Source organism: Cryptomeria japonica, chromosome 5, assembly GCF_030272615.1.
Source record: "Cryptomeria japonica chromosome 5, Sugi_1.0, whole genome shotgun sequence".
Lineage (NCBI taxonomy): Eukaryota > Viridiplantae > Streptophyta > Pinopsida > Cupressales > Cupressaceae > Cryptomeria > Cryptomeria japonica.
Genome location: NC_081409.1, coordinates 885,907,701 through 885,934,696, shown reverse-complemented (window position 1 = coordinate 885,934,696; position 26,996 = coordinate 885,907,701). Strand labels below are relative to the sequence as shown.

The 26,996-nt window shown below is 38.4% G+C and overlaps 1 protein-coding gene across 2 annotated transcripts in view; it reads right to left on the bottom strand.

Annotated features, from left to right (window-relative positions):
- The window catches only part of LOC131028013 (nudix hydrolase 3), a 250,278-nt gene that overhangs the window by 65,381 nt on the left and 157,901 nt on the right, over positions 1-26,996 (bottom strand). For both annotated transcript variants that reach the window (XM_057958133.2, XM_057958132.2), the window contains exons 15-16: positions 16,008-16,114; positions 15,677-15,845 (exon numbers count right to left, since the gene is read on the bottom strand). In XM_057958133.2, the coding sequence (XP_057814116.2) occupies positions 15,677-15,845; positions 16,008-16,114 (276 nt within the window). The remainder of the gene's footprint in view (positions 1-15,676; positions 15,846-16,007; positions 16,115-26,996) is intronic.

Sequence of the window (26,996 nt, the reverse complement as noted above, 5' to 3'; positions counted from 1 at the left end):
TGGCAGTCAGCTCCTCCCGAGCCGTCATTGCTACTACACACAAGGCCTCAGCTGTGGATGCCATATGTTGTGTCCTTCGGAGCTCAAGATAGCCTTCACGGAAGGCCTGCTCCACCTCTCTCAACAAGGACTGCATCCAGGTCTCACCAACCCCTTTAGTGAGGCGCCAAGCCTCCAGCATCCCCAGGTTCTCCATCTCAGGCCACCTAGCAGACTCAAAGCACCTCACAAACTCTTCTCTGCATCCGGAGCATGCAAAAGTCAACAACCTCTCCATCTGCTCGACCATGGCGGCATCCTCCTAGAGTCTCGCAGAGGTCACAAGCCGTTGTGCTCCTAGAGTCATCTCGGCAATGAACTGCTCAAACTCTCCCGCACCCTGCTGCACTCCCACAGGCACCCCCTCCTCTCTGTAAGGACTGGTTACTACATCCGTCGGGGGTGAAGCAACCCTCTTAAGCACCCTACTACTCGGAGAACTCCCTTCCTCAAGATCAATGATATCCAAGGAATGCATCTCCTTGCCTGGAGATAGAGTGGCCTCCCCTACAGGTGCCACGGGTGTGAGCTGGTAACGGCTCAACCAGGCACTGAGGTCATCATGGAGAGCGCATGCTTCCATCATTACCTCTTGCATATAACCTGGCACATCCTACTCCATGGAATCCCCTCCACTCGCCAAGATACCCGGCCCATCCTGCTGAACTGAGGCCACCCCAGAGTCGATCCCTGTTGTGGTCTCAACCCTCGATGGTGTCATAGCTATCGTCACCCGAGGCTGCCCAAAGCTAGGTACTGGCACCGTGGTGACTACGCTAACTTTCTCGAATGAGCGTGGCACCCCCAACTGACAAGTCTCCAGTAAGCGTGTTGGTGTAAACTAGACCCGAGCCGAGTGCGATGCTAGAACAGTACTGGCTAGTGTGGACCCTTCTGTACCTACCGATTCCATTACCTCCTCTTTGGGCAACTAGTCACCCCCTCTACCTGCCAACCGGAAACTCCCTTCGCTCACTTGGGAGGTGTCGACAGATTCCTCCCTACCACTATCAGCATCCTCCTCCTATGTGTCAGACTCTTCTGTGTCGGACTTCGTTTCTGACATGGCGAGCTTCTTCCTTTTAGTGCCCAGACGTGCCTCCGCGCCATGTGCCAAGACATCCAAATGCAACCAATAGAATATAGGCGGATGGTCCGGTGCAACACGACCCTGTGGCTCCAATGGCTATGAGCCTAGGGTGATCTGTGTGCGGACTGCATCGAGAAATAACCCAATGGCGTGATGTGGCATGTAAAATTTCTTGTACTGGAGGGTCATGAATTCGTCCATCCTATCCGCCAACAATGATGCCCAATCATACACCACTCCATTGTGCAGCCCATTCATCAGCACTATTTGTGCGATAGCTATGTGTTGACGTGTATTTTGTACACCATCATACACAGAATAAAATACCAATAGGCATCTTATCCTCTCTTGAGAAAATAGTCTCTAACTGCTGAAGATTCGTGTAAAGGATCAGTTAGGTAGACTCCAAGGTTCTTTTATGTAGGGTCTCTACGTGTGGACAAGCTCCAGTGGTATGATGTGATTTGCTGGGATCACAAGGGGACTTACATGTGATGATTGAACTTCCGATCTGCTTTGCTGGACACAGGCTCTGACTAACTTAGATTAAAAAAAAGGGAAAAAGGAAGGGGGTGAAGAGAGGATCTATTGCTAATACTGAGAATGTAGGAGCAATGATTTGATTTTTGATGAAACTCTAACTAGATCTTGTTTTGACATCAATGGAACATCTACACAAGACTAGTGCGATCTTCTAAGGGAGCTTTATGATGTTCAAATCATCACCGCAGGCATAGATACCATCCAAGTTGATGCATATCAATGAAGAGGCAACAATTTGAAATTGAGCTTAAGCTGAACGATTCCAGTTGACTACACAAGGCAAGTCTGCAATCAACAAACTGCTAGTAGTATGGATATACGAATTCCACCATTAATCAATCACATTTCCTCCATTCATCTAATCATCTACCATCTAGAATTGAAGACTCAACAAGAAACCATGCAAATTGCAAGAAAACGACATATTTCACCATTACTTCAATGAAAATGGAATTTGTTTACAATCAATGGCAACAATTTCTTGCCTTGTCCTCCTATTCTACTCTCTATCTACTAACTACTTTCAACTATTTCTAACTATCTCTCTCTAATTCTCTCTAACTCCTTTACAAATGAAATGTTTGGGCTTATATAGTGCCCACAATACAATTTGATGGCTTAGATCAATTCAAGATCAATGGCCAAGATTTTACAATGAAAACCCTAATTAGGGTTTGTTACAACCATTACATATCATTTAATGCTTGACCAATGATAAAATCGTATTGCTTGGACACATGTCCTCTCTAGAAAAATCGACCAATGGATAGCCGGGGTAGGTACATCGGAGTTTGTGCCACCTTCCATGAGTTAAGTACATTGAATCTGGACATGCTGAGATGGACCTCGCTGATTGGAGACGTGATGACTAGGATGCCACCTCATCTGACACTTGTAGCTTGCTAGATATTCAATTTGATGTCGTTGAGAGGCTATCTTTAATTAACTCTTGTCCTAACTCCTTGTGTCCTTGATGTGCAGGATGATGATGTACCTCGCCTTGGAACGCCGGATTGAAAAAGGTCGCCCATGTCCCGGCGAAGACCATCCTGGCGAAGATCGTCCTTGATTCGGCTTGATTTTCCTTGATGAGATCTCCATTTGATGCCTACACAACATTTCAAAATTAGTACCATGATTTTGCAATACATAACATAAATTAGAGAGCAAATTTTAGGAAACTTAATGATAAGTCCTTTATTAATCATTTCCTAAAAAAGACTGAGCTAAGGCAAAACAAAATTTCAAAATTCAAAATTTGAGGCTATGACGATCAACGCTCAAAATCAAAACAAAAAATCCATATCGCCATACCTCTTTGAGAGCTAACTCTAGAATACAAAATGAATAAAATTGCCTAGGCAAAATTGAAATTCGATAGTCTTGATGTGATCTTCAAAAGAACGTTCCTCTTATCAACTTCGCCACCCTTCAAGTCTTGGACGTGATCTCCTCTTCAAGTTAGCAATTTCGCCATCTTTGATATGTCATTGACGTGATCTCCAATGCCTTGGACAAGTTCGCACTTCCTTGGATAGTACTAACGCCTTCCTTTGGATATAAATTCGCACCTCCTTGAACACAACTTCGCACTTCTCCCTTTGTCTTCCTTAAATCGCACTTGAGATGATAAAAATGATAATGTGAAAATAAAAATCTTTCACCTCCCTTATATAAGCGCCTCTCATCATTCACCCTAAGGCCGACTTGGTAATTAAAAGCGAATTTTAAAATAAAGTAAAAGGCCGACTTTTAGTAAAATAAACAAATAAATATCAAGCGCTCCACTCAATTTTTATTAAAAAACTTAATTAATTATTTGCCAACGTTTTTTAATTTAACAATTTCGATTTTTTACAAGGCAAAAAATAATTAATAAAAGATCAACGCCACATTAAATGCCAAATTAAATAGGATTTTCAATTTTTTATTGAACTTAGCATTTAAGGAAATTTGAATTTGTTTATTTGGCGCCAAAATTATGAAAATGAAGTGGACGTACCTCATCGCCCTGGTCCCTTGGAGAGGGACAGGAGCGATCCATGATTTTGTCTTGGTTTTTGCATTTTTCATGTTCAACTCCTTCATCTCCACGTTCAACATTGATCATTATGATGAATCCTTCGAATTTGATCATCTTACATGCGTTCATAAGTGCCCTTGGGTGTCCATCACCCTGGTCCTTGTCCAAAGGACAGGAGCGATGTGAGTTTTTAGCATGACTAGCAACGTTTGGACGTTCAAAACTCCTGCAAGTTATCTTCAAATGATGATTTGAACCTTGTTTATCCTTATGAAGTCTTGTCTTAGCACGAACTTGGGGCAAAATTTGAGAATCCAAAGCAAATCGCCCTGGTCCCTTGGAGAGGGACAGGAGCGATATGGTCTCCATGTTCAAAACGATGAACATATTACGTTCAAAATCTCTGTGTATCATCTTCAAAAGGTACCGTGGACCCTCTAAGACGTTGCGAAACTTTAACCTTACGTAGAACTTGCAAGAAATGACCAATATATTCAACATCGCTCTGGTCCCTTGGAGAGGGACAGGAGCGATCTAGGTCTTAGTGTGTAAATCTCTTCATTATAATGACCTTTGGGTGTTTGTGCATGATGAAGACGCCTTGAAATGTCCTTTGCCACCTTGTCCTGACTTGGATCGGTCTTGAACTTAGGGAGGAACGACCTTGCACCCGCATGAGAAGCAACATCACCACTGTATCGCCCTGGTCCCTTGGAGAGGGACAGGAGCGATCTTCCTTTTGTGGCCTTCATTTCACTTTGCCAGGTTCCAAGTTTATATTCAACGGACTCGTCACGCTCTACTCTATTCGTCCATGCCTTGACATCGTCTGTAACTTGGCCAGAAAAGCAATTATAACAAAAATCGCTCTGGTCCCTTCCTGAGGGACAGGAGCGAACTAGGCCATCTGGAACCTTGTGGACGTCTAAAAAAATCTTCAATTTGTATTCAATGCGTCCATCTCATGTTTTTCCTTGTCTTTGTACGTAAACTTGCCTTGATTTTCGCCTGGATCTTGACTAATGAAGGAAATCGCTCTGGTCCCTGGGAGAGGGACGAGAGCTACAAGGTACCTCGCCCTGGTCCCTTGGAGAGGGACAGGAGCGATTTGGTCATTCTAGGTCATTCTCCTTCATTTTTGCATCTCAAATTATATTCATTTGGTAAAGCATCTTCCTTTGGACTCTTTCAAATTATCAAGTCATCGAAATCTCGCAAGGACAAGGCAAAATTGAATTTGTAGCTCCGGTCCTTCACTGAGGGACAGGAGCGATTTTCCTCCTGGAGGCGTTTCTGTGCTCATGAAAATCTTCAATTTATATTCAATGGAAAGATCTCGCCGTTCCCCATCACTTTCAACTTGAAATTCGTCTTGACTCTGCAGGGATAATGAGATATTTGAAAACAAGCTCCCGTCCTTCACTGAGGGACAGGAGCGATTTTGCTCCTACAGGCCAAAATAACATGATTTTAGACATTTTAACACTTCACAAGGCGAAAACAAATCATTTGAGATGCCTAGGATCAAAAATCAAAAATGTCAAAATTTGGTCAAAAATATTCAATTGGACAAAAATTCACATTTCATCATCAACACTTAGACAAATTTAGACTCTGCGTTCAAAATTCCAATTGAAAATTAGACCATTCTGGCGAATTCATTGCATTCAAAATTTGCATTCTAGAAAAGGAAATTCAAAAAGCTCCCAAAACCGACTGGATTCAAACCAAAACCCTAAAAAGCAAAGCGAAAACGAGCAAAAATGAGCAAAAAACATGGGTCCCCATTTGCAATGGGGCGATGTGTGAAAACGTCACAACACTATGTCAGACACGTGGCTAGCACCCGTAAGGCAACTCTTTACTACAGACAATGGGCATCGCCATACTCCCTTAGCCAAAAATGTTTTCTTGACCCCCCTACTCTTACCGGCACTTTTGAGGCTATCTTTTTCTCCCTGTGTGAGGTTATCCCGCAACATCAACTGTAGCAAGGTGGCATGGTTTTCTAGAGTGATTTTCTGCGAAGTATCGATTTTTTTCCCTTTCAACCCAGGTATGCCAAACACCATGCTAAACTTGCTTGCCGAGAAAGAAACAGTTATCCGCTGGTGCTTATAGTCAAATACAAGCTAGTGGCGGTGTATATCATAGGTGCCAATCATGGCACACAAAACTACCTCAAAATCTTTTATCCAGAAAACTAGCATTTGGACAGCCTAATATACCTATGCCTGGTGAAGATTTTTCTTTATTGGGTCGTCGTGAGGTGTCTTCGCCCACCAATTCCTGCAGTCTATTCCATTAAGACCCTCAAACACAATATTGTTCGCTGTTACCTCTTCCTTGTCCTTTGTCGACTGGGTTTTTGGACGATGCTTCCTGCTTTTCTGAGTGCTACTCATCTTGAGGCTGCTTGCAATACGCACACCAGATGGCAAAACTCGCTTGCCTTTGTCTGCACTTGATTCTGAAGTTCTTCGCCCTCCCTATAACTTGTCTTCCAACAGCTGCAACCGTTTTCTCCAATCCGCCTTATTCCTCTTTGTGTCCATTGATCCCCGATTAATTTCCTTAATCTGCTTTTATAGCTTTAACTTTCTTGCACCTACCACTTTCTCCTTCCAACTGCCAGCGTTTCCCTTTCAGCTCTCATCGTACTGTGTATGGCTGACTGTAATGTTCCCTTGCTAATGTACGACAATATTGAGAGCGTGTGGGTGTAATTGTACGGTGAAGGTGACGGCGTACGGTGGAGGTTAGGCGTATGATGGGCGTACGGTGGGATGTAAGGCGTACGGTGGAGGAATGGCGTACGGTGGGGGTAAGGCGTACTGTGGGAGGTAAGGCGTACGATGGGCGTACGGTGGGAGGTAAGGCATACGGTGGAGGAATGGCGTACGGCGGGAGGTAAGGTGTACGATGGGCGTACGGTGGGAGGTAAGGCATACGGTGGAGGAATGGCGTACGGCGGGAGGTAAGGCGTATGGTGTGCTCCAGTGAATGTGCGGTGAAGGGTTGATCTTCTATAAGCAATAAATTATGAATGTATCAAATTAACAAATATGCAACTGGAGTGATAAACAATGATGAGATTCAAGATTTGCCAAACCCGGAACGAGTACAAATAAACAGAATAGGGTGGGGTGAATCTCACCAAAACTGCAAATACCAAATAGGGAGGGTCTTTCACCTCTGAAATGGCAGATACCAGAACTCCAACAGGAATTTGTACAGGATAGAACAAAATATCAAATTCACATACCTACAATAATGACTAACATGGCCATATATATAGGCTTCGAGAAACTTCCCGAAGGGTTACAAACGGGCTGACACGACCAACCAAGACTTGCCTAAACTAATTAAATAAAAGAGCCCGAAAGATTTGTTTATTAAATTTGGGGCCTTACAATAGAGTAATTAGATTTATTATTTAATTATATCGGGGACATCACACTAACGGTGTCCATGGTACAATGTACGACCTGCGGGTGTACGACGTGCAATGGCAATTGCGGGCTCTCCTTCCTCCACGATTTTTTCCTTACGGTTGGCAGGGTCTGCAATTTAATGTTTTTCTTTTCTCCTTTTGGGCGCTGCAGATATATAGCGTGCGGGGAACCTGCCTCACCGCACGGTGGGCACACGGGCTCCACCGCACGGTGGGCACTCGGGCTCCACCGCACAGTGGGCACGTCGTGCCACCGCACGGTGGACGCGTGGCCCCACCGTACGGCGAGGATTCGGGATCGACCGCCCGTCTCTGTTTGTGGTACTATTTTAATTTCGACAAATTGACGACGTCTGGCATCTCCTTCCCATCGAGCGTCCACAACTTAATCGCCTCATTGGCATTGACCTCGCGTACCTTGAAGGGGCCTAGCCATCGTACTTTAAATTTTCTACGTTTGATTTCGTTCCTCCCATTGAATTTCAACACTAATTGCCCCGGAGTAAACTTCATTCCCTTAAGATGCTTGTCGTGCCAGACCTTCCGTCTTTGTTGGGTTGCTTCTGTGGCCCATTGTACCATCATTCTTTTTTCGTCGAGCTTGCTCAAGGCATACTAAAAATAGGATTTACTAAAAATAGTAAGTTTGATTTTTGGCAAAATGGTGACATTCCGGGACTCAGAAAAATCCCTAAAAAATAGGTACTTTCTAAAAATAGAAAGTTGCTCTATTTGGGCTCAATTTTCATTGGGAGGTCCCTTGAAGGGTCCTGATTCCAATCGTATGCTCAGTTTTCTCGAAACCCTAACAAGAACCCCTAAAATCCAGGACAAAAGGCAAAACCCTAGAAAAAGGACAAAACAGGCTCTAGACTTCATAGAATTTGCTCAACAGAGAAGCAGATTATCCCTGACTGACCCCCGAACATCCGCAACGCGGAGAGATTTGAAGAAACTGTTGCAAAAAGACCCAAAAAACAAAGCCAAAAGACCAAAAGGGCCTAAAAGCTAGGGGGGTCCCTATCTGGGATGGGGTGATGTGTGATTAGGTCACAACACCAAGTAGGGAGGATCTTCCACCTCCGAAATGGCTGACAACTGAACTCCAACTGGAATTCGCACATACAAGAAAATACCAAATTCGCATACCCACAACAAAGACTAACTCGGCCATATATAGGGGCTCTGGGAAACTTCCCGAAGGGTTACAAACAAGCCAACATAACTTAACTACTAAAATAAAAAGGGGGCCCGAAAGATTTTATTATTAAATTTTGAGCCAAACAATAATTAATATTATTTAATTATATCAGGGACATTACATTATGTACTTAGATTGTGAATATATTTCTTTCAATTATTATGAATGTACATAAAATTAAGTATGACTATCTTACTTATTGCAGACTATATTAATATTATTAATATTCCTACTAAATTCTGTATAAGAATATTATCAGGCTGCATTTATTAAGCGCATTCCCATGCATACCGCCAAGAACAAAGATGTTACTGACTTTAACTTAATAATAGTTCTGATCTGATCTGATCGATCTTGTTGAGTATTAATATCTCATATATTATCAGTCTCAATCCCTTTGATGCCTTGCTATAATGACGTCAATTACATCTTATACCCTCCCTGATCAAAGGGATCGGTTGCATTCAAATAGCACGTCCCATGCCTCTTGGAAAATGAATATTGATTCACTTAAGTATCAAGGTTTATGATGAGAAGTGTCTCTCTATCGCAGCACAATTGGGAAACCCTTCATCACACCCCTTTGTAATGACTAATTAACTCTTCTTACTCACACCTTTCACGTATTCGTGAACAATTGTTATTTATACAAATCGTGCTTTTTCCATTAATGATATCTTATTCTAACTAACCCTTGATCTTGTCTTTAGGCGAATTGCATGTCTCTAAAGGAGTAGGAACAATCCTTACAAGCAATTAATAACTCTAATTGGATCATGTCTATAGTCATTTCCGGCCACTGGAGATTAACTATGGTAGCATGTTTTAGGATGAATGAAATAGTGAAGTCTTACGTGGGTAAGACCATTTCATCCTTCGGGTGGTTGTTTCTCCTATGCCAGATTCAAGGGTTATGACACAAATTTTAGTTATCAACAAGCTCCTATCAACATTCTCTCGCTCTCTCTATCTCATTATCTTTATCTCCCCTGAACTCTAGACCTATCTCTCTCTCTATCACTCTTCCTCTATCTCCTCTCTCTACCTCTCTATCTCACTCTCTCCTCTCCCCCAAGATCTAGACCTATTTCTCTACCTCTCTATCACCTTGTGTGTCTACATCTATGACCTAGTAATGATAAGCAATTATTGGATCAAGGGTGGCAGCCTTGAATGCATCCTCAATTAGCTAAAAGTTAGAAGATAACAATTTGTACATAGTAATAATAGTTAGTTGTATATTCATAACAATAGTAGCATAGAGACATTGTGGAAAATCATATAATTCCATAAGACTTCACGATTTTCCTATCAAGGATCCCAGTGGAGCATAGAAGATAGGATGTAAGGAAAACAAGAACTAAGAACTGGATATGTTATCCACCCGTTGAGAAAATGAAGATAGTAGGTAACATGCTCATAGCATCATAAGGACAAGTCCTCTTCAATGCCTCTATCATGCCAAGTAAGAAGAGCATCATCATAAAGGCAGAATTAGATCTGCAAGTTATCGATCAACAAATACTGATCAATCTTATAGGAAGAAGATACAAGTGATCGATAATCATTATATATCAGTCAGCATACAGATCAAATGGACTTGATATCGATAGTCAAGTATTGAACAATTAAGTGATCCCATGAAGATGAACATGAGTATCGACATAATGACAATAAACATCCGATCACTTCAGATCGATTATCACTACTGATCATATATGGAGATACAATACTATATCAAATCAAGACATACTGGCAATGCACAATCAGAATGATTAGAGAAGAGAGATATATAATAAACCATCGAGTATGATGCAGATCGGTGATTAGTAACAAAGCAGATCGACTAAGGCATATATGATGGGAGTAATTGATGGTATCAATTAAGATTGATAAGCTTCAATAATGACAGTGATTTAGTAAGCGATTAGACAAACATAGATTGATGACAAACATCGATATTAAGGCAGCGATTACACATGAAGACTAACCAGTATCTCTTAACAAACCGTTTAACATGAAGAAACATGATTTGTTGTGCATTGGAAAGGTATGATCAAGGATAATTAAGTTGACAGAAAATAACATAAACATTAATCAAGAGAAAGGGTGCAATTGCATTAGGAGGAGACATTTAAGAAAAGATATATCCCCTTGGATGCAACCATCCCCAATGTGCAAAGATATAAGATGGCAATTGAACTCATCCAACTTATCATCATTCATCAGATCTTTTATCTCTTATTACTTATCCTATTTGGATAGCTTGATTGAGCATTTTGACCTACGTGTCAAAGAAGGTTGCATACATTTCATGATCAACATCAGAGAGAGCACCACCATTGATTCCAAGCTTATATTGTCAGATCAGAAACAGCATCATTGATTATTGTTGCAAGCATATAAATCCAGATCAGAGATAGCAGCCAATCGCTATAAGCAATTCCCTCATAATTGCACATTCATATTATCAGACATAGCACTATATCACTGCAGGCGATATCATATACATTTGCATTGTTCCTAAAATGGGACATTACACACCCTTAGACCCCTATGAGCAGTGCTACCCTCAACCTCGTTCTTGTTAATGCCCCAAAACCCTCATCAAACTATAAGTCTAAGCAAGTAATAGGCCAATGATGAATCATGATCATAAAATCTACATAATAAATATCCCTTGTTGCAAATCTCTGCATTTTCATAGTTAAAAATATATTATGGCTGCTGCATCATTCAGGACCTTGTTGACGTGTCTGAAATCGCATTGCTGCAAACTTCATACGGCCAACGCAGAATAGAATAGCCGACTGATTATCCTACTCTCTCTTGAGATAAGGAAGTCTCTAATGCTGTTTTCTAAGTTTGATCAAAGGAGACTACCTCAAGGTTTCTTTTGTCAGGTCTTGACTGCGGGATCTCTCAGTGGCTTGATGTGTTTATGCTGGAAACACAAGGGGGACTTACGTTTAACTGGCAACAAGCTAGTCTGCTGTGATTCTCAAATTATGCAATAAAGAGCAAAAGGAAAGGGTTAGGAGATCTAAAACTAACAACACGGGTATGCGGGTAGACGGATTCCACATAACCAATTCTTGCTTGGCCAGAATGGCTCACAACCTTGCAGGAACGGTGCAATCTTCAAAGGAACTTGGAAGATTTTCAGATTGGAGACGCACGGCTAAGCACCCAATTCTGGCGTAGCTCAAACGAACACCTGCAATTGAACTAAGCACAATCGAAGGCTCAAGTTAACCACACAAAAAGATACACAATCAGCATATCCTCAGTGGTATGAGCCTGAATCTATCAAATACCGGCACACCCAAAATAAAAAGATCTATCTAAAATGCTGAAAGAAACCATGCAAACAGGATGAAAACAAGACAATAAACACCAAATCAATGTTGATATATTGATCTCATCTGCCTATTACAACAATTTCTGTAGCATCTCTATGCTACTGCTAAGATCTAACCTATTCTAACTCTAAAATCTAACTATCTAGCAATTTCTAACCCTTTTCTAACAATCTCTAACAATCTCTAACAATCTAACAATCTAACTATCTAGCAATTTCTAACCCTTTCTAACAATCTCTAACAATCTCTAACAATCTAACCCTTTACAGAAGAAAGGCCTCTGCCTTTTATACATATTACAATTTTGAATCAGAGGCCAGGATGGACTACATCCAAGGGCCCTGATCTGTCTTCCAGAAGCTGGCAGCCTTGACCCATGCCTAATTAATTCTCAGTTATCCAACCAGCAACTATCTCAACTACCTGCCACTATTTGGCTTTAATTCAGGTCTATCCAATCTTCTTGGTGGTTGGGAATAGTTATCCACAAAAATATTTGCACGGGACCCATAGGCAGTTTACAATAAAGTAGTTTCAGCTTTAAGACTGAATTTTTGGATTTAAATCCAACTGTGTGCCTTCTGAGAATGCATAAACTTGCAGCATTCAGAGTGTTCTTTTGCCCTTTGCCTCCAATTTCGCCGGTGGACTTCATCTTTGTTCAACGGCACGGTTCCCAATGCTCGGTTGCTCTTGCGCTCCTGTATCTTTCTTTTCCAATCTTCAGCACCTGGCCTTGAATTGCGATCCTTCCTTGATTTGCATTTTCAGGTCTTTCTCCTGGTTCTTCGATGACGTCCTGCGATCAACCAACTTCATTTCATTAAATTAATTTGAAAAAATTAAATAATTTAATTTTAACAAACATTAAATTTAGTTACGACATCTGGCTTGAGAAGCTCTTTGCGGGATGTATCTTGAAAATGCTTCTCTTTCTCTTCGATTGTGAAATCTGATCCTTGGTTTTTTATTTCTGCGTATTTTACCTTTGGAGTCTTGGACGTTTTAAATGGGTTTATGGCGCGATTCTGGAGGTTTGGAGAACTTCTGCAAATTTTAAAACTCTAACTCTCATGCTTTTCTGGTAAATTTCGGAGAACGGAGGACACCTTGAAATTTGCAAAAAATTCGGACCTTTTGGCATTCTTTGCAAATTCGGAGCATTTGAACTTTTGAATTTTCAAAACCTTTCACTTTTGGCTCATGGGTCCGAAGTTTGAGGACTTAAGGCGAATTTCGGACCTTTGCCATCCTTTTGCAAATTTCGGAGCTTACATATATTTCGCAAAAATTGCGATTTTAAAACATTTCGTCCCTAGGGTCCGAAAATGAGACTTCACGTTTTACCTTTCCCAGGGGTCCGAAAATGGACTTCACGTTTTACCTTTCCCAGGGGTCCGAAAATGGACTTCACGTTTTACCTTTCGGAGCTGGAGGCGCTTTTAAAAGATTTCGCACTTTAAACTTTTCTTCGGGGGTCCGAAAATAGACCTAAGTGCCTTTTCGGGCTTTCGGACCTAGTGCGTCCTTCTTTTTTTTTTTTTAAAAACATTTCGCCCTTTTGAAAAACCTCGGACCTGGCGTCCGAAAATAAGGTTTTAAGCGATTTCGGGGGGCGGAGGCGTTTTGCGTTTTAAACTTCGGACCTGGGGCGTGTTTTAAACATTTCGCAATTTCCTTTTACCTTTCATTTTGGAGCTAGGGTCCGAAAATGGGTCTAAGGCGAATTTCGGAACTTGGAACACTTTTGCAAAATCGCGTTTTTAACATTTCGCCCCTAGGGTCCGAAAATGGACACTTAAAGTGTTTTTCGGACCTTGAAACACTTTTTGCGATTTCGTCATATTTAGAAATTTCGGCCCCAGGGTCCGAAAATGATGTTTAAAGGTGAATTTCGGACCTTGAAACACTTTTAACCTTTTCAATTTTTGGCTTCTGGGTCCGAAATTGAGCATATGGAATATAACATTTAAGTATAAGAAAGGAGAATATACTTTAAGTTATATTCCATATATACTTTCAGGATGTTTGAGAGTGGTTTCAGACCTCCAAGAGTTATATTGCAAATTCTAGTTTTTGGAGGTTTCCTCAGTTTTCAGAGTTAGCCAAATTTCAGGATCAGGGAATTCCAGACTTAGCCAAATTTCAGGATCAGGACAGAAAGGCACAAACTGGGGGTCCCTGTCCAAGACGGGGATGGGTGTGCGATTCGCACAACAGACCTACCTTAACACATTCGTAGGAAGGATGCAGGCTCCTCTAAGCCACAGACTTCTAGTTATTGTATTGATATTTGTTTGGAGCATTTGATGTCATGGATTTCATATTCCATGAGTTTTGTATACACTTGACAATGTTTATATATCTAAGTGCGCTATTTCCTTCAGCTACAACTTGTGTTTATACTTATATGATCGATGTATACTTGTGTACGTGATCCAATTAGCTTCTATTTGATGATGTTATTGTGTATTTAAGGTTTATTTCATAAAGGGTGCATGAAACAAGTTTTAAATCCTTAAAAATCTCTAAATTTCTTGGGATTTTCACTTTGTCAAGTCTTTGCCAAGTCTTTATGCAAGAATATAATTATATAAACAAAATGCATTTTCTACATTTTAGAGGTCCTACAATCGACATTAGTTTAGCAAAAATTCTTCATAACCAGTATCACATAGAATTCATAATTATGTTCATACTAATACACTAAATTAATTTGACATTAGTAGATGTTCGTATGTGAAAACTGGACAATTTTACATTATTATATTAAAAACTTATAATTTTCATAGTCAAATTGATTATTTGTAACATTATAAAGTGTAAACAGTTTTAAATTTAATTTTACTCTTTCAATTGTTTAGACTATAAGTATAGATTCTTCTTAAATTATAATATATAATTCTTTTAAATTGTGTTTATTATATCTATTATATATACTCTTATCTAATATTTACTAGTTTATACTTTTTTTTCAAGCCTATGCAAGTGACCATGAACAAATATAACATCGAATTTATTGGCATTTGAAATCAAAAGCAAGTCCTCAAACTTAACGTGTTATTTGATTTTTGAAAATTTACAAATGTTATCAAGAAATATTTCAAAAGCATCGCATCTACAGTTTATATAATATTCTTAATTTTTCTCCATGGCACAGCTCTGAAACATTGTGTAATGGTCTGAAACCCAAAAAACATAATAATTAAGGATGCTCTGCAGAAACACTGCTTGTGTTAAATGAAGGAGGTAAGGAGATCCAAAAGAATGGTTCATTAGACACAATACTTGATGAAGGTTTTATGGATGGGCATCAAGCTAAGCCAGCTTGATTGCAAGGGAAAGTCTATGATTAAATAAGTTTCAAAGGTAGTCTTGTGATGAGTGACCTCCATAGAAATCCAAATGCTTCGCCTGTGCATACATCTCGTAGATGTAATGAGTGCCAAATGCACCATCATGTTACTAAGAGATGACTTCTTGTGACTCGTGAAAAATGAGTCAATGTAGATTGACACAAACCTACGCAGCTGAACCTTAAGAAATCATAACATATAAGGATGCTTATTTTCAATCAAAACAAAAAAAGCTGTTTTCCAGACCATGCAGCTATGGAATTCTCAATTCAGTTATATTAATTGTTCTTACAATCTTGTATTATGCTAGAACCAATAAAAATATATATTTATAGATTTTATCTCATTCAACAGAAAAGTAATTCAACATTAGTCATGAAGAAAAATGATATCTCTCAGATACTTAAGGAAAACAAAATTCCTTTCTGCAACAATAAATGTTAGGGAAACCAGGTTTGCATATTAGTCAACTCCAAACAAAACATAATGAAATTAATATACCATATTATGTCCTCTTTTTTTCTGAAAAACATGAAATGGAAGCTGAGTGGAATATAATTTGGGAAAAAAATATGACTTCCGTAGTAAGTTATTGACAGATAACATACCAGCCGTACTGTTGACTGTCTTCCATCAGGAAGATGAATAGTGTGAGGCCCTATCCCATGGCAGCATTCGTGGCAAACTGTATGTGTGAACATGGAGTCAAAATCTACATACTGCTTTTGTTCCTTGGAAATGCATGCATCTGCTATGGGTAACAATATAGATTTAAACCTGCACAAACTTAGAAAGCATTAATAAATCTTTTGATAAACCAGTATGAACAGAAACTGGATAAGGACAAAGGAAACCATTAAACAGTCTATATCCACCAAATGTGACTAACATATAAGTGAACATTGAATATAAAAGAATGACTTTAGTTGAATATTTTACTTCGCTTCTGCAATGTTTTTCAGCATCACCATGGCAGAACCACGCTCATTTACTATTCGCTCGTCATTCGGCAAATTGAAGGCAACAGTCTGTGGACCTTTAACATCCTGCATCAATAATCAATCAGTTTCATGTGTCTACTTCACAGCTACCAAAAATCTCAGAGCAAAATAATACACAGTGTTTAGATATCTTAAAGAATCTGGTTTTCATGATTAAGATGAGCAATAGAACCATACAAATCCTCAATTAAGGTATATGTGCAAATATAATATATGAATATTATTCATAAAGCTGGAATTTTTCGTAGAAAAAGAACTAGCTGTGGGGCTCAAATTCAACTCTACTGCAAAGATTTGCAACATTCAAGTCTTATAGCTGTCAATGTTCAACGTGTGTTGGGAGTAATGCAAAGATTTGCCTCTTAGAATTGTCAATATTCAATATGTGTTAGGAACTTAAGAGTAATCATTTGACATGCCATATTTGATGCTGGTAATAAATAGATCGTTTTGGAGAGTCAAAAAAAAAAAATCCATTGCCCATGTGAACTTTCTTCCAAGTCAGCAACTAGCATATTATTCATGATTTTTAATTGAAGATAATTTGTTGTTTGTAATTCTGGGAACTCCATACCGTAACAGCAATATTCAAGATATTTAAAGCAATAATCTTGCAATTTCAAAATGGCAATATTTTGTATGAATGAAGTTGTTGTCAATATGTAATGACGAAAAATTGATGTTGTGATGAATATTTGTATTATCTATCGAAAACATAGTTGAAAACCATTTCAGACCAGCCTGCTGTGAACTGTTTGGTAAAATGCTCATAAGAAACCTTTGGTCAATGGCATGATTTTATGGCAAATTTATGACTTACAATAATAGTTGCAGTAGTTCTAAGTGTTTGCATTTCAGAATATTTCGTATTTGGTTTCTTGTAAAGTGTTTGACGAAATGTCTGAATGGTAAAACCAAAAAATTGCATGTTAAAAATATCCTGGTAGAGGATCTTACACTACAGGTGGTAAGACCAGCAAGAACAATATTGATTACAATTTTGCAAGGTTAGGGTTCATTGATTTGTCATAGTTATCAGCCTTCAGTTTTGACAATGAAACACTAGCTTTGACATGTGTTCTTTCAGTATTTTAGAGAAGGAATGATTTCAAGTATCATTTTTCGCAAGTTCAAAGAATAATTTCCTGTGTCTATGGTCATTTTCACCCAAGTCTTATATTTAGGGTTTGATCATACCCACATTCAAAAGATTCAAGTCACCAAGTAGGATCAATGAAGTGGTCTACAGATAAGTCATAATTATGGCTGTTATTTTATGAGGAGTATTCACCAATTTCAAATCGAGGTGGTTTTAGAATGCCAAAGACCATTCATGGACAAATTGGTATTTTTCTAGCAGTGGGTACTTTTGGAGTTCTATTTCCAGACGAAAATGAGCATTATTTATAGGCCACTTTAATTAGTTGTTCTAGGAAAGATTTGCTTCCTTCCTTTCCATTTTTTCTGCAAATTTAGGAGAAACTTGTTTTAAAACATTTATTTTTGGGATTATTTAGTTATTACTCTTAGACCACTGAAAGCGTAAGTGTAACATATAAATAAGTGTCTTCAGAACCAAGCATTCAAAATGACAATTAGAGTTACACTTATGCTATTGAAACTGTTATTCAAACAACAGTTATTATTGAACATGTGTTTGTAATTTCATTATGTAAATCATAGTAGATTGTACAAGTTAAGCTTTGCATTGGCAATATTATCTACTTAGGTTGTGGCTTTCTATACAACTAAATGATTTAATTCTTGAAAATCTGAAATCATGAGCTATCAATTTATTTGTTGTTATTTGTCTCAAATTCCTAGTTTGCACAAACTAGAGGATCTTTGTTTTAGCCAACTAGAAAGTATCATATGCATGTTTGGATTGGTAGTTTCTTTCCTTCAATATCTACAAATCTTGTTTGCAAGGCATGCTCCTTAACAATTTGGCACCTGTATTCGAGGCTAAAAAATAGGCACTTAGATCGTTTTCATTTATGCAAACCCACCCAAGGAATCTTATCTATAGTTTTAGTCTAGGGTTAGTCTAAGGTTTAGTTCGATCTCAAAGGGTTTGCCCTCCAAATTTCCACAAAGGATTTATTTCACACACTATTCCACTTTGTGTTTTCTTGCAAAAGACAAATTTAAACTCTAAAAAGAAATAGAATAGTGGGTAATGCAATTCACCAAAGGCTCATCAAAATTCCTTCGTGTTGACATAGCTCCCTCATTTACACTTTAATTCTTCCCTCAAACAAATTGGTTATGAAATGGAAGTGATTAGAGTATGACACAACAAGCATCGGGTAAGAAGTCCTCTTCAACTGACTAGATACAAGACGAACATGAACTTTGCACCAAAAATAACTCAATGTTAAAAAAATTGCATGGGGTTAAATTGACATTAAAATAAATCCAAAATATTATCCTTATAATTAAAAATATAACACAAAAAAGGATTACCAAGATATCAGATATTAAACGAAGAGTGAAGGTCTCCTTCAATAAGATTACAAAATGCTTTATCCAAATAGGATAAGAGTGACAACTAACAAGACAAGACTTACAACTAATAAAGTGAAACAATAAAGAATATTTTAAGAGTCGCTCAAAGACTCAAGTTCCCAGGATCACTAGCAAAAAGTAAAATAACCTTCTACAAGAGAGAAAGCAAGAAAATAAATTTGCAATAATGGATGCAAAATTATATGATCAATACGATCAATGATGTGTATATTCAAACTATGCAATACTATCAAATTTACATGAAACCTTGTTTATATAGGCAAGGTTGAGAGATAGGATCATCGTTGGAAAACTAGGCCTCGACAAAAACTTGCCTGACCCAAAAAACTTGACTCGGCAAAAACTTGGCAACTTAAAAAATTGCTTCACTTCCATTATAAACACATTCTTTTAGCAAAATTCAATGACAAGATGTATCCAATGAGCCAATAAAAGAGTACAAAAATTATTTCTATTAAATTTTATTGATTTGAATGAAAATTGAGTACAAAATCACATCATCATGTGGAATCCCGATATAATAGGTAGCTGGCAACTATAATCAATTTAAGATGATTGCCTTTGAACATCATCATGATTCATCATATTTCATAAATTGCATATTACAATATTTTACATCTTCCTCTTCCTTGGTCTAGTGAAAACTTGGGGAGAGGTTCTAAATTTCTAAAACCCACAATTGAATATGTGATACTAATAGCATGATACTTCATCATTGATAAATGATTTTTAGATAGTGATAAAATTAGTTGTCTAAGTTCTCAATTCTGGTCTCCATTCCCAAACCCCCTCATTGTAATCAAATTTCTTATATGAAAAGAGATCCCAATAACTAGTGGGGCTTTGGGAGTGGAGACCCCAATGGGTTTGAGGGGTAATGATGGCAAGCTGTACAAGGTGTTAGATGTGAGAAAAACACAACTATCGAGGTGGTGCTAGCAAGTTTTTACAGGATAATATTTTGACGTGTATGGATCTTTTCTATTGATGCAGGTGAGTTTTTGCCATGGACTTGCTAAGTATCTGGCAAAATCTCACCCAAAAATCGGCAAGCTTATTGTAATGACCCCAAATTAGGGATGCCCTATTTTTGCCCTAATTGAAGGGGGAATAAGGGTTAGAGATATCATTCACTTTGATGGAGACCCACAACTAGAACATATGATTGCAAAACTGAGTGTCAATATCTTAATGATCATCCAGTCTCTATCCCTTCGATGCTCATGTAATATACTGTTGTACATGTCTAAGGACTTTTGTGTAATGTCCCCTTTCTAGGTGACAGGAGAAGAGTAGTGGGATGGTCTATTATTTGGATCTCGTAGGCTGGCAGTGGTGGATAGAGACTCATGCAGGGTATTCAGTATCCGGAGTTGGCATTTGAGACAGTTTGAGGGCCATTGGGAGCAGTTCCTTGATTTTAGGGAGATTCCATATTTTTTAGGAGGTTGTGGCAGTTCCCATATTGGAGGTTCCACGGGACCATGTCATGGTTTCAGTTTCAGGGAGTTTGGGTGTGTTTCCTAGTTTCTAGGAGCATCCCTAGATTTTAGGGATGGGACTGCCAGTTAGCTCAGTTTTTCCAGCATCGGTCACAGATAGGTGACAAAGTTATATTCATGATTGTTTGTTCATTTTGGGCTATTATTGGATATCTAGAGATATTTTAATATATTTAAATATTTCCTAAGTTAGCGATTAAATAAATTAAAATAAGGCTATGTATTTAGTCATTTCGGAGTAATAAAGGGTTTCTGGCTTCATCTGGGTTGATATGCCTATGTGTTATAGCTCGTTGGAAAGGTCTTGAACTTTGCTACATGATTCTCACCTTCCGACGTCTTTTTGGATGCCTGAAGCTATTTATTTGCAATTTAGTGTTATTTTCCTATAGTTGACGCCATAATTATAAAATAACACTCTTTTCATAATGCGCCAACTTTACTCCCTTTTAGGGTTTGGCTTGGAAAGGAAAGGAGATATAAGGAGATGAAGACCAAATTGTTCATTATTATCTTTTTACACAATCAAACTTATTTTTGCGAATTAGCTCTGAGTGGGCGATTCTTCATCTGGGATGCAAACCCCAAGATCTGGACTGGCTGGGACGTAGCCCTCAGCAGTTATTGGCATTGGATTCTTCAAGCAGAGTGCATTGTTGACAGAGATTGAGTACGCCATTCTTCATTGTGGATTCAAGTTACAGAGTAAGGGTTTCAGCATGGCAGATTGATTCTTCAGCTTGGGCGTGATCCTTGCAGCCTTGGGGCCGCCATTTGCAGCAGGTACATCCCACATGAAATGTAAGGAATGCATGTATTCAGCCTTAGAGGTATTCTTGATTCATGATCACTATTCACCTTTTAGTTTGGCATCATTGTTGGATGTAAGTTCCTTGGATCTGCATTGGAATTATTATTTGGTTTTACAAATCAGAAATCTGTCTGGTACAGCTTGTAGCAATTCTGAATTTGGCTGTATGTTCTTATTTATTTTCAGTCTCCTTCATGTTTACTGTTCATTATTCATTACTTGTTTGAAAACTATCAAAAAACACAAAAAGAAACAAACCTTCTGCAACTTTTGTCTATTCTCTAAAACCATCAAAGGAATCACAGGGAGATATAGTTTATTAATTTAAAAACTACAGCAGATCAGCAAGGGGATCCATCAGAGATTTTTCATTCTGATTGTATTCAATTGATTCAATCTGTAATGCTTATCAGATTTTATGTTTTTCTTATGTTTTCTCCCCTTCCACACCATCCTTCCCTATCTCCATGAATATCCTTACCTCTAACTGAAAAGAGATGCCTTTTCATAATGGTGCATTCTTCCCAAGAGAAGCACCTTTCCATTAAGGATCGCAGCCCTTATTTATTACCTTCCTAATCCTATCATTCTTAATTAATCACTGCACAATATGTAATCGCTGCATACAATATGATTGAGATCACTGCATGTCATATCATTTCTACATGTATTTCTGCTGCTCATCTTCCATAATCACTGCTTTTCTACTCAACATATTCATTGTTCCTCTTTTTAATATATTCACTGCCTTTTATCTTCTGAGTCTGCAATTCTTATTGGATTGAATTCTCATCCTTGTCTTCCAATTCAAAACAGATTCTGGAGTGATAAAATTAGTTGTGTAAGTTCTCGATTCTGGTCTCCACTCCCAGACCCCCTCATTGTAATCAAATTTCTTATATGAAAAGAGATCCCAATAACTAGTGGGAGTTCGGGAGTGGAGACCCCAATGGATTTGAGGGGTAATGATGGCAAGCCACACAAGGCGTTAGAGGTGAGAAAAAACCAACACTTGAGGTGGTGCTGGCAAGTTTTTATAGGATAATATTCTGACGTGTATGGGCCTTTTCTATTGATGAAGGTGAGTTTTTTCCACGGAATTGCTGAGTATCTAGCAAAAACTCACCCAAAAATCAGCAAGCTTTTCCCAGATACTTAATGAATAACCTAGCAAGCAAATGGTGCTATTACTCGCTGAGGGTTTGACTCAGCAAGCATGCCATCTTTAGATAGGACTAACTGGGATGATAACAAGTGTCTTAATCCTATGTCATGTGACAACTAGTCATAAAATAAGATAAGATCATATAACACCTAAGACCACCTAGAAATATTCCTAACTCTCTAAGTAAACTTAACATGTGAACATATGTGAAAAGGTCCTAACCAGGAACTAGTTGGATAATGAATCTCCTCATAAGATTCAAGATTGGTGATCAAATGACCATAATGAATCTCCTCATAAGTGTCCATACTAGATGCCATGGTGTGTACATTAGTCGAATGAACGATAGGAGCAAAATGTGAGGTGTAGACTCAAGATTGGTGATCAACCTCCCCAACTGCAACAATATCTTTGTTGTGATAATCCTAAAGGATGACAGAATCTGGTGTGAACTCAACACTCTTTCCTACTCCACCATGTGTGATTTGATAGATAGAAAGGATAGTATTTTAATTTAACAATGAAGGCACGCAAAGAATATCGTTGAATGCTTTCTCATCCATGTCAATAGATCCAGTCCCACAAATGCGCATATATATGTTGTTAGCCATCAAGATGTGTGGTGGTGAAAAAGACTCAAATGGGGAGAACATTATCTATGATGAGGCCATGCAATGTGAAGCTCCAAAATCAAGTATCTACCTCTTTGAATCAGAATCTGCAATTGCAACAAGTGCTTGCCCCTTATGTTTCTCTAACTTTGATGAAGAAGAAGATGAACCCCTTGGCATTCTCCACAAATTGATTTGATTTTGCTTAAGAAGAAGCTTCAACTCATCAATCTGTTTGGAACAACGTTGGTGTTCATCATGCCCTTTTTTTTTGCAATATGCACACTTAGGATTCTCCTTCTTAGATGATTCCCCTTGAGAGGGAGAGGATTCAAATTCTTTATGTAGCTTGTTTTTTTTCTTCTTTTGCTTATTATCAAGATTCTCTTATTCTATCTATACCTTAGGCTCATCAGCCACCAATGCTTGTGGTCTAGAAGACTTGATTAGACCCATTTGAATTAACTTAGCTTCCTCTTGGATTAGGAGATTTGCAAAGTCATCAAAACTAGGATCAACATATGATGCTCCCAAAAAGTTGATGGGTATGAAAGCCAGAATTAAACATTGCATAATCAATACCAAGCTTGGATAACACATTAAGAATCAACTGTAAATCCTCTTTTTCAATCATGCAATCTTTTTGTTGTTTTCTTAGTTTCTTCATTTTAGAGATAAATCTTGGATGTGGTCAAAACCTTTGGGATCAAGCTTTATCAAATATTCCCTAATCTTATCAATTTTACAATACGTTTTTTCGAAAGTATTCTAAGTCTCCTTAGGTGTTTTACATGATCCAATATGAAACTACAAATCAAATAAGACTATTGAACATATGCATCCAATTGTTTTCTCACAATTCATCTCCCACCTTGTCAATTCATTAAAATCAGTAGGTTGAGAAATTGTTTCCTTTAGATGTCCAAGATAACCCTTTTCCCATGAGATAATTCCATACTAATTTTCTCCATGATGCATAATAATATATGGAGTTAGGAGTTAAATTTGAGATTTGTCCATTGCATGAACACAAAACAAGTAAAAGAATGTAATCAGACACCACAAGATTACTCCTCTTAGAATTACTCAATCAACAATCTCCCTAGTAAAATATGATATGACACTTTATGCTTAATGCGATTGCTAGATGCTAGAAAACAACTAGACTTGATCTTAGTGCTTAACAATCCAAATTTGGCCATAAGCTCAAAGTAGAATTTTACATAGTGAGATCAAATTGATCACAATACTACAAAGTATCGGAAAAATCAGGCACTTTCAAAAAAAAAGCACCCAAAAATGTTACCATAGTTGCATGAACAGAGATCCAAACATTCCCAAAACAAGAACCACTCAACAACAGCTGTGAAAACCTTATTTTTTTGAAAAAAAATGGGCATTAAAATTAAAATATGATTATACTACTGAGAAGAAAAGGAAATTCTAACCCAACTCAAACAAAACTTGATCGAAAAAAGAGAGTCCAAATGACTAAGATATGGTCATTTGAAATTGAACTGCAAAACCAAAAATGCAGATGGGGAAGGGGAGCAACCTGTTGATGGTTATTTTGCCGACAAATTTAGGATTGTGTCTTGCTAACAATCATTTGGTCGTCAAATTTAAGAGAGTTGCACAAACAATGATAAAAATTCTCCAATCACAAAAATATGAAGTATTATATATGAGAAAGGGGTTTTTGGAATATCTAGACTAAATGGACAGCTCTATTTTGACCCAAAATGAACCTACAATAGAAAACCCTAAATCTGGTATTTCTATCAAGTTTCTTTTACTCTTCAAGTGATCATATGATGCAAGAGAAGAGTATACTCAACTTTTCAAGATCCACCAAGATTTGCACCCTAACAATAGCCGATGCTTGATAATCTCCCAAACCTAAGAAAGAGCTTGGAGATCTGAAGCTCTGATACCATGTTAGAGTCACTCAAAGACTCGAGCTCCTAATATCACCTGCAAAAACCAAAATAACCATCTGCAAGAAAGAAAAGCAAGAACATAAATTTGCAATAATGGATGCAAAATATATTAGATAAATATGATCAATGATGCACATACTCAAACTATGCAATACTATGAAATATATATATATGAGATTGTTGTGCGTTGCACACGCTCCCTGTCGCCGACAGGGTTCCCCTTCCTTTTTGGGCCTTTCTGCCCCCGCTCTGTTGAGTTCCGCGCAGAGTATCTCGCATACTTTCGAGCGAGCCAGCGATCAGTCCGTAAGATGATGATGTTGAGCGAAGGAGCCGGTGATTCCATGAGGTCAATTGAGCCCTCGGGCACGAATTCCAAGAGATTGTTTAAGCTTGTAAAATCGCCTTAAATAGGCGTGGGATGTTAGAGACTAGCGAAATCCGTCAAGTAAAGGATAATGCGTCTGAAGGTCGCATGAGGACCCAAAGTTGCCGATTTTTTGCATAGGAATGATGAGAGAGATTACATGATGTTTGTTTTTACAAATTCAGGAAATTTGAATGAATGGCGATTTTCGCCAGCTGAAAGGCAAAGGAAGAGCGAAATTTTTTCAAAGTGCCAAACTTGTCAAAAAGGCCAAAAGGGCCGAAATTCGGACCTTAAGGCCGAAATGAGAGAAAAAATTAAAAGTTGCCAAAATGCCCAAAAGGGGCAAATTTTGGACTTTCAAGCGAAATGTCAAAAATGTTAAAAATTTTGCAAAAAGGCCAAAAGGGCCGAAATTCAGACCTTAGGGCCGAAATGAGAGGAAAAGTGAAAAACTTGCAAAAAGGCCAAAAGGGCCGAAATTCGGACCTTTAGGCCGAAATGTAAAAAAAAAAAAAAAAAAAGAAGTTGGCAAAACTCCCAAAAGGTTTGAAAAAATTTTAAAATTGCCAAAGTAGCCAAAAGGTCCGAAAATTTTGAAGAAATTGACAAAAGGTGCGAAAGGGCCGAAGTTTGCAAAAGCGCTTAAAGTGGAAAAAAATTTCAAAAGCCTCCATACCCCTGAAAATCGCGATTTGGAGGAAAAGCACAAAAAAAAAAAAAAGTTTGCAAAATGACCAAAAGGGCCGAAATTGACAAAAGGTGTGAAATGTTTTAAGTTTGCAAACCACACCCAAATCGCCGAACTTCGCGCAATGAAGGAAAGTCGCAGGGAGTTAAAAGGTTGAAAGATAACCTCAAAACGCCGAAGTTTGAAGACCTCCACCCCAAATGCCAAAATCACCATTTTTTTTGCAAACCACCGAAGTCAGGGTAAAATCGCGTGAAAGAGGATCGCGTAAGGTTTGGAGGGTGGAACCAAAGAACACGGTTTGCATTAGAGGTAAGATCGCGATTTTTACAAACCTTGCAAACTCAGTAGACCCCATAATGGCTCACCATAGGGCGGAAGGGTGAATCTTCATAATCTGAAACCCTCTCCATTTGCTGAGGATCGCGTAAGGTAAAATCGCGAAGTTCTATGAGCCTTGAAGGTAAAACGCCATTAACACCATTCTTAGCACCATAAAATCGCCGAAATAAATCGCCTAGGTAATCAAATTGCTAAGTCTAAAATTCAAAATTGCAAATTCCTTTCAAACCATAGGCGCGAGAATTTGGATTAAAAGTTGACCGTTGAAATTCAAAATTTGTAGAACTCTCTCATCCGTTCTTGCAAGGCAAATCGTGCAATTTCTCGCCATTCATTTTCACCCGGTAAGTACGCTTTATCTCTCTCGATCGTCTGAAGTATTTGTAAATTGGATAGATGTGTGTACAGGAAAATTCATTAAAATGCTTAAATCTTGAGAATCGCATCTCCGTTTATAAGGCGTCATGCAAAACAATTGAAATCAGAACTTACTCCTAAGAATTAGCTAGAAAATGCATTTTCAAACATAGGAGAATTTCTCAGGTTTTGTCCGTTTTGAAAATTGATCTTGAAAATGCCCAAGTATAAATCCGCAGTCAAAAGCTTCATAACTATTCATGTTTAAATCAATCAAGCTTTTAGCTAACAATATAACGCTGTTTCCAATTCAATTTTTGAATTAATCCTTGAATGCTGGCATATTCTCTATCTAACCCGCTTTACTTCCCTTTTATCGCCTCGTAATCCGCATTCAGTTGTGCAGGATAAAAGCCTAAATCAGCGGTAGAATCATCAAAGACGCCTGCTACAGCCGAGACATCGCGAGCATCCAAATCAGATATCCCTCGCCGAGTCGAAAGGATGAAGTACCAGTATCAAAGAGGGGGATTGAGGGAGTCAAAAGTTCAGAGTGTCTGGGACAATGTCGGTGATACTGACCTAGGCCATATCGATATCCAAGATTTCAGG